At 42.1% G+C, this 13849-nt stretch overlaps 1 protein-coding gene across 5 annotated transcripts in view; it reads right to left on the minus strand.

The window, feature by feature from the left end:
- Positions 1–303: 303 nt before the first annotated feature.
- The window catches only part of LOC121194834 (phospholipid-transporting ATPase IH-like), a 29873-nt gene continuing 16327 nt past the window's right edge, over positions 304–13849 (minus strand). Inside the window, exons 14-31 of one of the 5 annotated variants that reach the window (XM_041057909.1) lie at positions 13180–13346; positions 12037–12108; positions 10835–10908; positions 10592–10695; positions 9479–9660; positions 8835–9068; positions 8460–8637; positions 8261–8363; positions 7596–7741; positions 7129–7188; positions 6746–6873; positions 6485–6620; positions 5935–5958; positions 4845–4910; positions 4499–4602; positions 4234–4399; positions 2413–2615; positions 304–1304 (exon numbers count right to left, since the gene is read on the minus strand). In XM_041057909.1, the coding sequence (XP_040913843.1) occupies positions 2430–2615; positions 4234–4399; positions 4499–4602; positions 4845–4910; positions 5935–5958; positions 6485–6620; positions 6746–6873; positions 7129–7188; positions 7596–7741; positions 8261–8363; positions 8460–8637; positions 8835–9068; positions 9479–9660; positions 10592–10695; positions 10835–10908; positions 12037–12108; positions 13180–13346 (2130 nt within the window). In that variant the 3' untranslated portion in view covers positions 304–1304; positions 2413–2429. Of the gene's footprint in view, positions 1305–2412; positions 2616–3420; positions 3539–4233; positions 4400–4498; positions 4603–4844; positions 4911–5934; positions 5959–6484; positions 6621–6745; positions 6874–7128; positions 7189–7595; positions 7742–8260; positions 8364–8459; positions 8638–8834; positions 9069–9478; positions 9661–10591; positions 10696–10834; positions 10909–12036; positions 12109–13179; positions 13347–13849 lie in introns of those variants that run through there. The other 4 variants (XM_041057911.1, XM_041057910.1, XM_041057912.1 and 1 more) reach the window with 4 other exon arrangements.

A 13849-nucleotide genomic window follows, 5' to 3' on the forward strand; every position in this document is an offset into this window, starting at 1 on the left:
CAGCATGCAGCAGAGAGATACAACATGCTACACTGTCAGATAAGGAGGGAAACAAAGCGTGACACCATCATGATGGTAAAAGTAAGGAGAAAGAGGAATAGGCACACTGTACCAGACATTTATGCCCTCTAAACCTCCTCCTACTCCAACAAACAAGTTTAAGTTGACCTAGAAATACAATCCACTGAAAATGGGTCTCTATGAATTAAGGCAGGGTGGCTAGAATACTGCACATCCCTCTACAGATTTTCCCCATTTCTCTCCACCAGCTGATGTGTGTGTGTGTGTTTGTGTAAGGCTTGGTAATACACCACTTCTGTTTTTTTTTTTTCTTCTGTTTACACATTTCTCCTTTGGCTCCTAGACTGCTGCTGTGTGGTTACCTGTAAGGCAAAGGTGTATCACATACAAACATACAATAACAGGCAAATTCATGCATACACTCATGCACACGCACGCACACCTAAAGGGCTGAGCTTGACGGCTACCCCTTACTTGGCCAGACCACATAATCTACATAAATGTTTTCAACAAACATTTACAAAGAAGCAAAAAGGACACAAAAGTGGAGGAACAGGCAAGAATGTGAGACTGAAAAATGAGGACAAGGAATACAAAAAGGCCCGACTGCTGACACGTTGAAACTGGACAGTTCCATAGTGCAAAAAAATATTGCACCCTCGCATGTGGTTCCCCTTTTGTTCTTAGACTTTTTCAAGTAAGAGTCTGAGCAGGAACTTTGATGAGACTAAGACAGGGACTACACTGAAACAAAAAGATGGTACCAAAGTATGATGATGACGAGTCAGGGAAATAAAGGGCTGTCCACTCAGGTGTATTCCAGAAAATGCACATGGTGAACTCAGCATGGAGTGTCCATGCTTTTCATGTATATGAACATGTTTGTATTTCATTCTATAAATCCTTGATCCTTGAGATGCAAATCTTGGTCGCATATCTTGGGATGTACAACATGCTGTATGTTTTAGCCAACAGAAATCACATACACATAGTTTCAGAGCATTTGTGGTTCACACGGAGGTCTCTGGTCCTGGAGCGTAGTAGGCGAATCCCGCCCCTGACAGACGGAGCATGTAGGGGCTGAGGGAGCACAAGTCTGCCCCTCCCCCTTCTGCCAAGTGGGCCAGTAGTTTCTGGGGCAGGGGATCAGACCTGCGGAGCGACAGCGTCTCCGCAGCACCAAGGTGGAGGTGAGAGGAGTCCGCGCTCGTGCCTTTGTAGGATCCACGAGAGGACAGTGGAGTCAACTCAGCCACGCCACCCCGCAAAAGCCTCTCATGATCCTACAGAGAGAGAGGGAGGAAAGATGCACCATCACCAAACAATTCAAAACAGAGAAGATGAAATCAAAACAATAAATACAAGCAGATGAAATCACAGAAGTTGTAAATGAGCAAAGGTATATGATGGCTTGATGCATTAGATCAAACAGCAGGGTTATAATCAGAAGGTAAAGATTTTAGATATCCAGATGGTTAGTTTTAATGATTAATGACCCCATGCCATGAACCCCTGTATGAAATTTACTGAACAAAAAAAATCCAAATAAAGTGTGAATGTTAGACAAAATTTACAGATCAATAATAAGAAACACTGAAAATTCCCATTATGATTAACAGTCATACTGGATTTAGCATGGTTAAGAAACAAAGGCAAAATTCACACTCGCAATTTCACCCTCCAACACTAGATGTCATCAGTGTTCCTGGTACAAAATGACAGTTCTCAGATAAACTGCGTGTGGTTTGCTGAGCTGCCTGGGCAACCTGGGTAACTACTTTTCCATATCAGTTTTGTTTGTGACATCAATGTTGGATTAAGTATCCTAGTAGTGGCATTGTCTACAGAAATATGACCTTGGTTACCAACTAAATATGCATAAAACCTAACAGTCATTCCATATTACATCACAAAGCCTCCTCTGATCCAGAACCTTCACTGTGAGCCCCTCATCATTACTTTCACATCTGTCCTAAGCTACAGTCCAGGACTGTAAGCAGTCACAAGCCTACAACTTGTTGGAGCCGACATGACAAGTGGCAACGGATTTTAAGTAGCCTGGGTCTAATAAAGAGAGGATAAAATTTCTCATTTGGCTGCTACCCAGATCAAGTTAATTCCCATGCCACATGCGGTGAGAAGCACAGCATGCTTAGAAACCAGCACTGCAGAGGTAATTGGATATTGTGATTCCTGAAAGTAGGTTTGATGGAAGGAAACTTCTTGTGCAGACACAGTCATTTAGGCCTAGCTAACCCCCCACCCTGAAAAGCCTGAGCCATAGCGCGACAGCATGCCCAATGCAATGCACAGAAGCAGGAAGCATCGTGGCAGCAGCATTAAGAACCCGACTCCCCACTGTGTGCTGTTACCATGGTGACCATAGCCCACCTAGTGGGGGGGGGACTCTAGGGTTTGCTGAGCGGGGTGCTGTGGCTGTGTGACATCATGGAGTCATAGGTCCTAGCAGCTTTTTCTCCACTGTCTCCCTCACAGGTCCTATCAGGGTGGAGCGGGTCTTGCTCATTGCCTCCCCCTCCACCAGCAGGGCCAGGAGCCACACAGCCCTCCAGGGCCCCCGCTGTCCTTACCTTCTGTGGATGACGTTAAAGGAAAGGAGGTGATAATAGAACCTATTCAGACCAGTGTTTTGTATCTAATAACATCCAGCTTGTGTCTAGATCCAATTAAAGCTGACAAGAGTCCTCACCTGGCATGAGAATGCAGCTCAAAATGTGTTTTGAGCGCCTGCTTCAATCTGATTTTTCTCCAACTGTTGTGTGAGGGAAAACTGTGAGCCCCGTTAAACTGACTGTAGAAAAATCCACAACAATTAACTGCTGTGGCTTTTTGGTATCTTACTTTGGTTATGGGCTTCAAAACACTGAGAGATCAAACCAATAAACTGTAGCAAACTTCGTCTTGACTCTAAATTTGACAGGACAGGTTTTTAGTGCAGTGAGGACACATTTACTCTGTGTTCACTACCCTACATGTCTTTTTGACTTCCTTTATATTAGATCCCACTCACTGAGGCACAAGTGTATTTTCACACTGTTTAACTGTGATCTGGTCACTCAAGACACATTGTACATTATCCTACCAACATAACATATCATTTTACAAAAAACATAACATGACAAGGTGACAACATGGAAACATGAAAACATGGTATAGTACATGCAACTTTCATTTTTTTAAACAGTAAATAGACTTCATAAATGGCAGGAAAAGGATACTGTAAATGTATCTTGGCTCATAAACCAGACATAATGGCATCATCAATAGCGCCCTACTAGTTAGTTTCACATTAGGCGAGGTGTTGAGACAGTGATAAGTGGTTTACACCGGGACATGCCACCATGCATACAGAGACGAGGGCTTAAAAGAGAGAGTCACCTCCTCCTCTTCCTGCTCCTCTCTCGTCTCTCTGGGCCAATCAGAAACTCATTCTGCTGGAGGACTGAGAAAGCATGAAGATGGTGGACGGCTCCACAGTAAGGCACGGGCGAGTGGACTGCAGTTACCACGAAAGAGCGAGTGAGTGCAGAGTCACAATCACAGGGGCAGTGGGGAAGGAAACAAGAGAAGAGAAGAGAGAGGAGAGAGTAATGAAGAGGGAGGAAGAAAATAGAAAAAGGAGGATGGCAGTAGTATGGATAAGGCATTAAATGGTGAATGAAAGGAAAAGGGAAGAACAATGGAGGATGGTGAGATTTGTGATTAGGGTGGTCCATTAGAGTGCAGTGACAAGGGAGAAAAAAGAAAAAAGCACAGGAAGAGGAAATCTGTCAGACCCTTCATTCATTTTTCCATCCATAATGAAGCTTGCTTCATAGGAAGGTGAGGCAAAGCCACAGGGAATAGGAAGTCACCCTAAATCACACTGATGCTCAAAGCTTTTACGGGGTTAATGGTTTTTCTGGGCAATAAATAGAGTTAAACAGATTTGAGGCTTACTCATATGGTTTATTACCATCAAAATATTAAGCGTGAGCTAAGATTTGAGAGAATTCTATTGGCTGTAGCAGCTCATTTCAGTTTGTGAGCTGCAATGCACTGCTAAAACAGTTGATATTATAAAAATGGGAAAGCATTAATTAGTGGTTAATAGCTTTAGCAAAGCTTCTAGTTAACAATATCAGAAGCCACTGTAGAAAAAGAAACAATTTAAAGCTTCAGTTTCACTGTGGAGTTGGTGCCAAGACCTACCTGTGCACGTTCAGTGGCTGTGGGACACATGGCCCTGCAGAGGACCTTCTTGATGACATCTGGCAACAAGCTGACTGTAATCAGTAGGATGATGCTGAGCCAGGCCGGACCACTGGACAACATTTGCATGAACACGTAGTACATCCTCTGGTAGTTCAGGAAGGGCCTGAGCAGAAACAGGAAAGACAGAAAAGGATTGGTTTTCCAGGAATGTTCTAATCAACATAAAGTTTACAGATACAGTAAATAACAAAGGATATCATACCAAATGATGCCTCCCCAGAGAAGAGAGAAAATAACATAGAAAAGTAGCGACCCCCAGATGACAAAGTGATTGATCCAGGTCCAGTGATGCGTGTCCAAGGCAAGCTGAAACAAACAGAATATATATACATAGTAAACACTCAACAAGTCGATAAAGTCATTGACTTTGCCTTTAGGCTTTACTGCTGCACAAATCGAGCAGCCAGTGCACTCGACCATTTATGTAACATGATAGTTAACATGAGCGCCACAAGCCCAGTCAGGAACACGTGTGATGGTAATGAACTCTTTTGAAATGGAGAGATTATGCAATAAAATGAAAACAAATGTGACTTGTGCTCACACACCTTGAGCGTAACGGTGAACACCAGCACAGTGAAGACAAGAGTCCCGAAGGTCCAGTTCCCAAACATCTGTGAGAGGAAGAGAAGAAGAGGAGGGTCAGTGGCCACATCAATCACACAACCCCCTCCTACGGTTCTACATCTTTGAACTTTGAGCATAGGAAAGGAGCAGACAGACACCTTCACATCATATCTGCAGTGGTGAGAGGTAATCTGTTAGGAAAAGAGAATTCACTGCCACTCTCTTTTAAGGTCTGGGGCCAATAAACCAGGAATATTTTCACTTCACCTCTCAGCAGCCACATTTTTCTACCTGCTGAAATCCTAGAAAGGCTTAAGCAGACATCAACAGTGAACAGATGGAATGAGAGTTGGGAGGGAGAGAACGAAGGAGGGCGGAGGGGAAAGAAAGATCATGACAAGGAAAGTGGGGACTTTATGTAATAGCCACAGCTGGTTGTTGGTACCAGTATCTTTGCTAGATTTCCTTCATTCATTACTCCTTTCCTTTTTAAGTGACAGAAATAGTGAGAATTTCCATTTTAAACCTGCTTTTTTTTGGGTTGTTTTCTTTTTAGCTTTTTTTTCTGTCTGTACAGAAAGTGTACAGGATGAAAACAAATTCAGCCACCACATGAATGCTGGAGCAGTGAAATTAAAAACCAACCATCCCCAAAAAACTGCTACCACAGATACATGGGCAAACAAATTCACACACACAGACAAATGCACAAACACATTAGACAGAAAAACAAACAGATGCTGGATCTTAATCTACAGTACATACTAGCATTACTCTATTTACTACCACAACAAGCCACAAGGATAATGTTGGGGGGGGTTGCATCTAAGGTTTCTACTATGTCAGTCGGGTAGTTAAGATCAGGTACTGTGCAGGATTCAGGGCTTTACAGAGATTAGGGGAATAATGGAGCACTAGAAAACTACACATTCAAATGAAAGTGCATGGATGATGTGAAGTGAGAAAGGATGAGACCGGATGAAACGGTCAAACTGAAAGCTTAAACGGTACGACAGGAACTAAAAGAGCGTGAAAGACAGAGAGAGCTGACAGGGAGGGAGACAGGCTTACCATCTGTGTGTTGGTGGTCATAAGCTGAGGAAGAAGAAGAAGAAGAAGAAGAAAAAGAAGAAGAGGAGGAGGAGGAGCAAAATAAAGAGAGAGGAAGCAGAGAGAAGGAGGGGGAAGAAAAGAGAAAAGAATCAGGACAAAGGGTAAAATGAATTTCAGGATGTTTCAACTTAAAAAACAGGACCAAAGGCAATTGAAAACAGTTGACATGATACAAATTAACGATACAGAGAAAGATGCTGTTGCGTTGTCGATATGAATGGAGATCCAATGTTGTTGACCTATAGGGGAGCCCCAGGACAGAAACCTTACTGTTACAGATAACAAAAACACGGCCACAAAGTCATCCCATAACACTTAACTCTTCTTTTCATGAGAATCCAATGGAGATGGATGAGTGTTCGTAAAGACAGCACTTTCTTTATATCCATTATCCTCCTTTAATTTCCCTACTGGATGCCTCAAACACCCCAAAAAGCTGTTTTATTCCTACTCATTTCACAAATTTGAACAGACCTTGCTGCCTGTTGACACAGAGTCAGAGGCTCACCTGGCCATTGCTGGTGAAGGTGGTGTTGTCAAACAGGAAGTAGGCACCAAAGAAGAAGATTACAGCATCAAAGACACCCAGGCACGTCCAGTACAGGAAGACAGGCCAGCGGAGGAGGGAGTTCTTCGCTATGTCCCTGAGAGAGACGGTTGGAAAAAAGGGACAGTTGAGTAAATGCAACAAACATTTTACGGTATCAGTTATACAATATTTTTACCAGCACAACATTTGGGAGAGTCAGACATTTTCTTCCAATCTCACCTGTACAAGGAGGGCTCCCTCTTCAATGTCTCCATGGTGACATGCTGCTCAACCAGGCTGTAGAGGAGGATTGGGAGTGAGGTGAAGCTGATGTTGTACAACGTCAAATAGGCGGTGTCGTACAGAGGCTGCCAAGGGACAAACACAGACAGCATTAGACATCTGGAACTAAAAGTACATCTTAAAATTTACACCTGCATTATTTGAATTCTTCTCTTAGTTCTGTATTGCTCTCTACAGCTAAATACTACAGTGTGTTCTGCAGCGACGTGAAAAGGGTTCAACAGAACTTTTCACTGTAAAGTGCTGGGGATATGTAATGAATGTACATACTTCACAATGTGCTTGCATTCTGTAACCCTAGCACAGTATAAACTACTTACCTGTTGGGAGAACCCACAGAAGAACTGATACAGGAACTGAGGAAAGATGAAGCATACATTCTGGAGAGATTTAAGAGTTGGGAAAAAAAAAACAAGTGGAGAAAGTGATAAGCTTGTGACAAGTATATGCGAAAAGATTTGAAGAATCTAAAAATGCTACTATCTACACATTTCTGTTTATGCAGAGATTGTGCTATAAGCTCACTGAGTGGGCCGCTAAGAGCTGGCCTGCCAAAAAGGAAAAAATGAATCAGTTGGCAGGGCGCTGCTTTCTGTGGAAGCCGCCCACACTGATCATCGCGGCCATGAATCCAGTAGAGAATGTTGCACCAGGGATTCATGAATCCAGTAATCTGTCAGAGTAGCGGCAAAATCTGGTTCTTTGTAACTCAGTGTTTCACTGGGAATTACGATAAAGTGATTAAAATGTGTGAGCCACTGGAGTACACAAAACATTTGTCTAGTACCTTGTAGAAGAAGTACTGAACAAGCTCAGCAATTCGGATGTAGTAGTAGTGGCCATGAACAAGTAACATCTTCTTCAGGTGTTTAAACTTCGGGATGGCATAGTCACTGTTCCTTGCCGCCTGCCGACCTTCTTTACCCATGATGCCTGAGGGAACAAAAGAGGTTGTTAAAATGTCATGTGACCAGGAATGTAACAAAGCCATATGTGAGGCAAAGCTATGTGACAAATAGGCAAAAAAACTCTGAAGCATTCATGTTTTACTGTGTTAATTTGTAAGTATATTTGACCACTTTTAAGATTAAGTTTAATATATGGTTTGTTTATGATGTATAATTATTTAATTACCAGTTACGTTTTCTGTTTAAGAATTACAATTATATTTACCATTGCAATGATTTTTGATAACAAATATCCTGAAAATTTCCTCAGCACAAATCTGTAAAGAGTGATCACCAAATTTAAGGGATTCTTAGCAGAAATGTTTGTTTACATTGTGTAAAGTAAATATTGGCCGGTACAGCTTCATCAGATTTCTCTTGCTCTCAAATTACAACATCAGTATCAAGCTTTAGAAACTCGGGCTCTAATAGAAACAGTGTCTTTCATATATCAATGGATGATTTAACAAATTAGCCACTAATTAGAGTAGTGAAATGAGCTCACCGATGCCCACATGTGCTTCCAAGATCATGCTGACATCATTGGCTCCATCGCCGATGGCGAGGGTTATGGGGTGCTCCTTGGAAGCTTTAATTAGCTTCACAATCTGTACAAACAAAAATCCCATTTCAATCACTACCACTTTTTGTCATTTAAGAAAGCGCCTGGGGTATATTTGCGAAAGGACGTGCAGTTCTGTCACCTGTGCTTTCTGCAGAGGTGCCATGCGACAGCAGAGCACTGCGCTACAGTTGCGACAGATCTCCAGAAAGATCTCTCTGTAGTTGCTGTGGCCAGAACCCTCCTGGTTAGGCTTTAACACTGCAGACAGAGTGGCCCCGTCGATAATCAAACCAAAGTCGAGGCAGTCCACCGACAACCTGGGAGATAATATCACAGACCAATCAAAAGGGAGATTTATGTACACACAACCAATCATAGATGAGTCTGTGGTCTTGAAATTCTGATTTGACCAAAGCTAAGTATACGGATTGTGATCATGTTATATGTGGATCCACAGTATTTATTATGTGGCGTAATTCATGCTGTAGATATGCATGCATGCATTATCTCATACCCAGAAATCGAGCGTTGTCTGAGAACGGTCCTGTTTAGTTCGAACAGAACGTCGTGCAGACTCTGCTCTTCTGTGCGTTTCTTGGTCAGCTCCAGGATCTGCGTGCTTCGGCGGAACAGCTTACTGGCATAGCAGGTAGCCGCCGCCGTCTCCATCTTGTCTCCCGTCAGGACCCAAACTTTCATCCCAGCCTTGTGCAGCGACTCAATGGTGTCTGCAGCTTTCTCCTGGAGCCTGGACATCAATAAGTCAATCAGAGTTTCAGCCTCCAGTCGGGTAGGTTAAAGCATCCATCAAAACTTCAATCAATTACCAACTGGTGACAACTTATCAATGCACGGCCACCCCTGTCCCTGCTCGTCACCAGTTTATCTATTAGGAAGTCAAACTGTCAGTTAGGGTCAATACTGAAGTCTACTTTGTCAGAGGACAAAACCATTTTGTATCATAGCTTTGTGAAGAATAAAAGAAAGGGGAACAAACAGTAAGTTGCTTATCTGAGCTCAGGCTGAGTCTTTTTTTGCCCTCATGAGTCATGACAATACTTTAAAGACAGCTCCATGACTCGTAAATTCTTCCGTTCTGTCTCACTGCTTTTAAATCTATCCCTTCCTGTCTCTCTTTTTTTCTCCACGTTGACTAACCTGTCCTCCACTGCCGTAGCGCCCAAAAGCACAAAGTCCCTCTCGATGATGTCATAGGCCTGTGCCAGCCTCTGCTCCCTGTCCTGCAGGGCCAGCTTGGCTTCAGTCAGGTGATGACATGCCTCCTCATATTCTGACTCTGACAGCCTTCGATAGGCGACGCACAGAGTCCTCAGCCCCTCCTGGTGTTACAGTGCAGAGACAGATGAAGAGAGACTGGATTTGTGATTTCATACACAACCACTGTAGATGTTATCTGATGTAATGTGATCCCAAGTGAGTTTGTTAAAGTTAGATCAATATGGGCTGTGGAGGGACGATGCCAGTACTTTTATATTTTGCTTCTTCAGGGAAGTGCAACAAGCTGTAAATGCAACACTGGAATATTATCACTTTATAAAGTTATTATGGTGGATAATTGTGTTTTTAAACATCCAGCAGACATACAAGATCATTAGCATTCATTTGTAGTTGTGTTGGAGTCCACCTGATGTACGAAAGTCCAATAATCAATCTCCTATAAGCTCAGTTTTGGCATTCAAAACTCACGAGGGAAATTTCTTGGTCTTTAACTGCTAAATGCTTCACTAGGTCCACCAGCTAGTTACTAGAGAGGTAAGGCTGAGACAGTAAAATTGTGGGCTGTAAGCCAAAACAAATGTGCTGAAGGCTGCTAAAGTGGGGGAGCTGCAAAGCTGTGTGATAATGCTCTGTAGGTTCAACAAGCAAACCTTTTCACATTACACCAAAGTCATTTGATTCATTGCTAATATACAGATATTGATTTTTTTGAAGCCGCTGAGGGAGACATTTTACTCTGATTTAAAAATTCTAATTTAACTTAACTTTAAATTGAGCTTCTGAAGTGTTTAATGTTTTACCGAAGTAAATTCTTGGCAGGAGCCAAGGATTTAGGTCATCGTGGGTCACTGAATCGTCTTTTATGAACCTTATATTTATGAAATTCATTTAATGAGGTAGAAGCTTATAAGAATACAATACTGCCCTTTAGCCAGAAAAACTGTCACTCGCTGATATTTAAAGCCAAAACTGGCCTCATATGATGTATTTCCAAATCCACTGTATTCATTTATACAAACTCTGTACACTTACTACAGCATTCTGCTCCACCCTGGCTCTCACTTGCTCCACCTTCCCAGACACCACCCGTGGAAAAATGGATGAGTCTGCGCCCTTACAGAAGAGCAGGTATTCTCCTGAGAGTCCACAAACACACATACAACAAAAAACATTTTAAACAAACAGCAAGACCACTGAAGTGTCCTATCATGACCTGTAAAATATATTAACACAGTGCAGATTTCTGTTTCACTTCTGAGTCAGAGTACATCTTACCTGAGCTTGACTTGACTATGACGCTCATTCTCCTCCTGACAGAGTCGAAGTTCAGGACATGGAGCAGTTTAAACCTAAAGGAGAGACAGCAATGGCATTAAAATGTTCGGACTTATATCCATTAATCTCAATTGGTGTGTTTTTCTAAATGCTTGCAAATGAAGTAAAATATGTCCACTAAAGAGTTGTCCGTGTATATTCTGCTTTTTCCTTTTTTATGTGGACCAAGGTTTTTTCCCCTCCCAGTCTATTTATTTTTGTTAGGTACATATTCTACTTCTCTGTTTTTGAGTGGCCCCTAATGTGTTGTTGTGGAAAAGAGGGTACTATCAAACACAGAAAGCAATCAGGTATTGAATGGTTTGTTCTTGTTTGTTTCAAAGGTGCCTGTTTGGCTTCAAATGACACATTCATGATCTTCTTCATCTACAGTACAATAGCGTTTGATAGGATTTTATGTTTTTTTTAAAAATACATTTATGCCATAATGGATGTGATGTAGCGTCATCACATCCACTTCTGACTAAATGATCCCTCTTTCTGTTGCTGTTGCTGAGACTTGTAGATGATCCTTAAATTTCCTAAAGATGTAATTCAGATGAAATGAAACACAGTAAGGACTGAAAATGTGAGACTGAGGTCTGAAATGTGAATAAAATACGTTTTAGACAAGTGTGGTAGTTTATGCACAGGAGCAAAAGATTCAGATTCCCTACAAAAGGTTAAAACAGCCAGTGTGAGAATAGTCTAGAACCTTTTGCCTTCCTATTGCATCCTATGTCTTCACATCACTGGATATACCCCCCCCCCCCCTCTCCAGCTCCCCTGCTTCCCTAAAATAGTACACTATTGACAGGCCACTGCAGAGAGTGATGGAGAGCGAGGATGGTTACAAGAACACTTCCCACAGATGAAAACATTAGACATTTTCCGCAAAACCACTCTCTAATGGAACCTTGCTGCCTTTCATTATTACAGATCAGTTGGAGCATTTTGATCTGATTGAGCAGTTTCTAAAAACAAATCCCTGCCCACTCTTCTGTGGTTGTAGTGGTTTTTTTTGTAAACCTCCGCTGAACATGAGACATTATCCGAAGGCCGCTCCCCTCCAGGAAGCTGATGTACGAGCACAACTCCATCAACCGACTTACTCCTATTTTATCTCCTGTGGTGTGACCACAACGGACACTTAGCAGACCAACCTTTCGATCTCATCATCTTTGTTGAGGATCTCCATGTAGTTGTCTTTCAGTCTCAGATAGGTGTAACCCAGCCTGGCAACAGGAGTGATGGAAAAAAGGTTCATTAATGTCAGATAGAAGGTATATATACACATATACTGTGCAGTAGTTATCATTTGTATCACTCCCGGAAAGGTTGAAGGTGTTCTGATGCATTTAGTGCAGCTGGAGCTGTCTACAGTACTTAACATGTGTGAAAGCAATATGTGAGAGCAACACACTGTGATGGGGCTTGCTGTGTCCACACATGTGTGCAAGGCTACGTTCAGACTGCAAATAGCACTGTGTACAAAAGTGAACAGCGTGTTGCTTCAGATACTGGTGATAAGATGAAATACAACCCAGGAAGTCCAGTTTGAGCAACAAATCAATCAATTTTAAAGCTAATCAGACAGTAAAACACTGCACAGCAATTTAAAACACTATAAGGATGGTTTATACAACTCTGTAAAATTTTTACTGCAGCAATCAGGTCCTCCTCTGTCTCAGCCATTAAGATTCGAAAGTATTTTACCAGGAGCGTGCCTCTTTGACTGGCCAATAATCTGTTTTATCAAAATGTATTGCAGAAAAAGTTGAGCCACGACCAACTTTTTTTTTTGCACGACCCTGCGTTTCTTTGCCAGCGTCCTCTGTTCCAGCACCCACACTGTGCCAACACAGTGGTCTCACTGAAATCAATAAGGGGGCTGTTATTGACACAAGGCTAATGACAGTCTGAACACAGCATAAGACGTATGAGGCTGAGTTCAAGAACATTTTTCCTGAATTTAAATGAAACAATGACTGCAAAGTTGCCCTTCAGTGCTATAATTTACTTTTAATGGTGTTTGAGGGTGCTCATGTCCATACTGGTTAAATGGTGTAGGACTACTGTCTTTATACAACCTCTCCGAATTTTAGGACAATTGAATTTACCCAGATCACCTAAAAATGGGGGACTATGAATGTAAATGGCACCAGTTCCTTCACCGTTTATCTGATGTGATTGTAAACATCCTAAAATTGACAAAGAATGTTATTTTAATGCAGAGGCAACCCAACAAAAAGAAACACCGCCCTATTACTTTGGGACCGCAAAGTTGTGTGTTTTAGTGTGTTTACCTTTTCATTCCCTCCACCAAAGCCACTTCATCCGGTGAGGAGGAGATGTAGAAGGAGGTGGGCCTGCCCTGGTGGATGCCCCTCTTGATACCATCCACCGTCTCCTCCTCCTTCACCTGCACCGTGTGGCACAGACACAGTGCCCGGAAAAACAGATCCTCGTGTTCCTGCAGACACAGACAAATAACACAGCAATACATTATAATACTTTATTTTTTATTTCACTCAGGCAACAGTTAAGTTCATTTTCAAAGGTGCATCATTGAAGTAAAATACAAAAGTGAAGAGCTTGTTTAAAACCCTCAGCCTGCCCGATATGTTTTCCCTTTTTCAAGCAGTAATCCTCAAGTTCCTTGCCATTTTTTGGAGAGTACTTTGGTGCTATTTAATCACTAATGTGGTATTTTTTTTAACTACATTTCCCAGAAAACATAGCATGAAATCTTTTTTTTTAAGTTTTCTGGCCATTTACATTTTGGCAGGGAGTGCTCTTCTCTCTCTCTGGTCATCTGTGGTGGCTACTGCTGCTCAAGCTGACTACACAATTTTTTTTTTCTTCTATTAAATCAGAACAAATCACTGTTGCCGCTGCCAGAAATGCACAGCGCATCACTTTTCTGTGTATCACAGGGTTTTTTTCCCCATGTAAGACAGAGCATATACTTTGCGG

Source organism: Toxotes jaculatrix, chromosome 15 (genome assembly GCF_017976425.1).
Source record: "Toxotes jaculatrix isolate fToxJac2 chromosome 15, fToxJac2.pri, whole genome shotgun sequence".
Classification (NCBI taxonomy): domain Eukaryota; kingdom Metazoa; phylum Chordata; class Actinopteri; family Toxotidae; genus Toxotes; species Toxotes jaculatrix.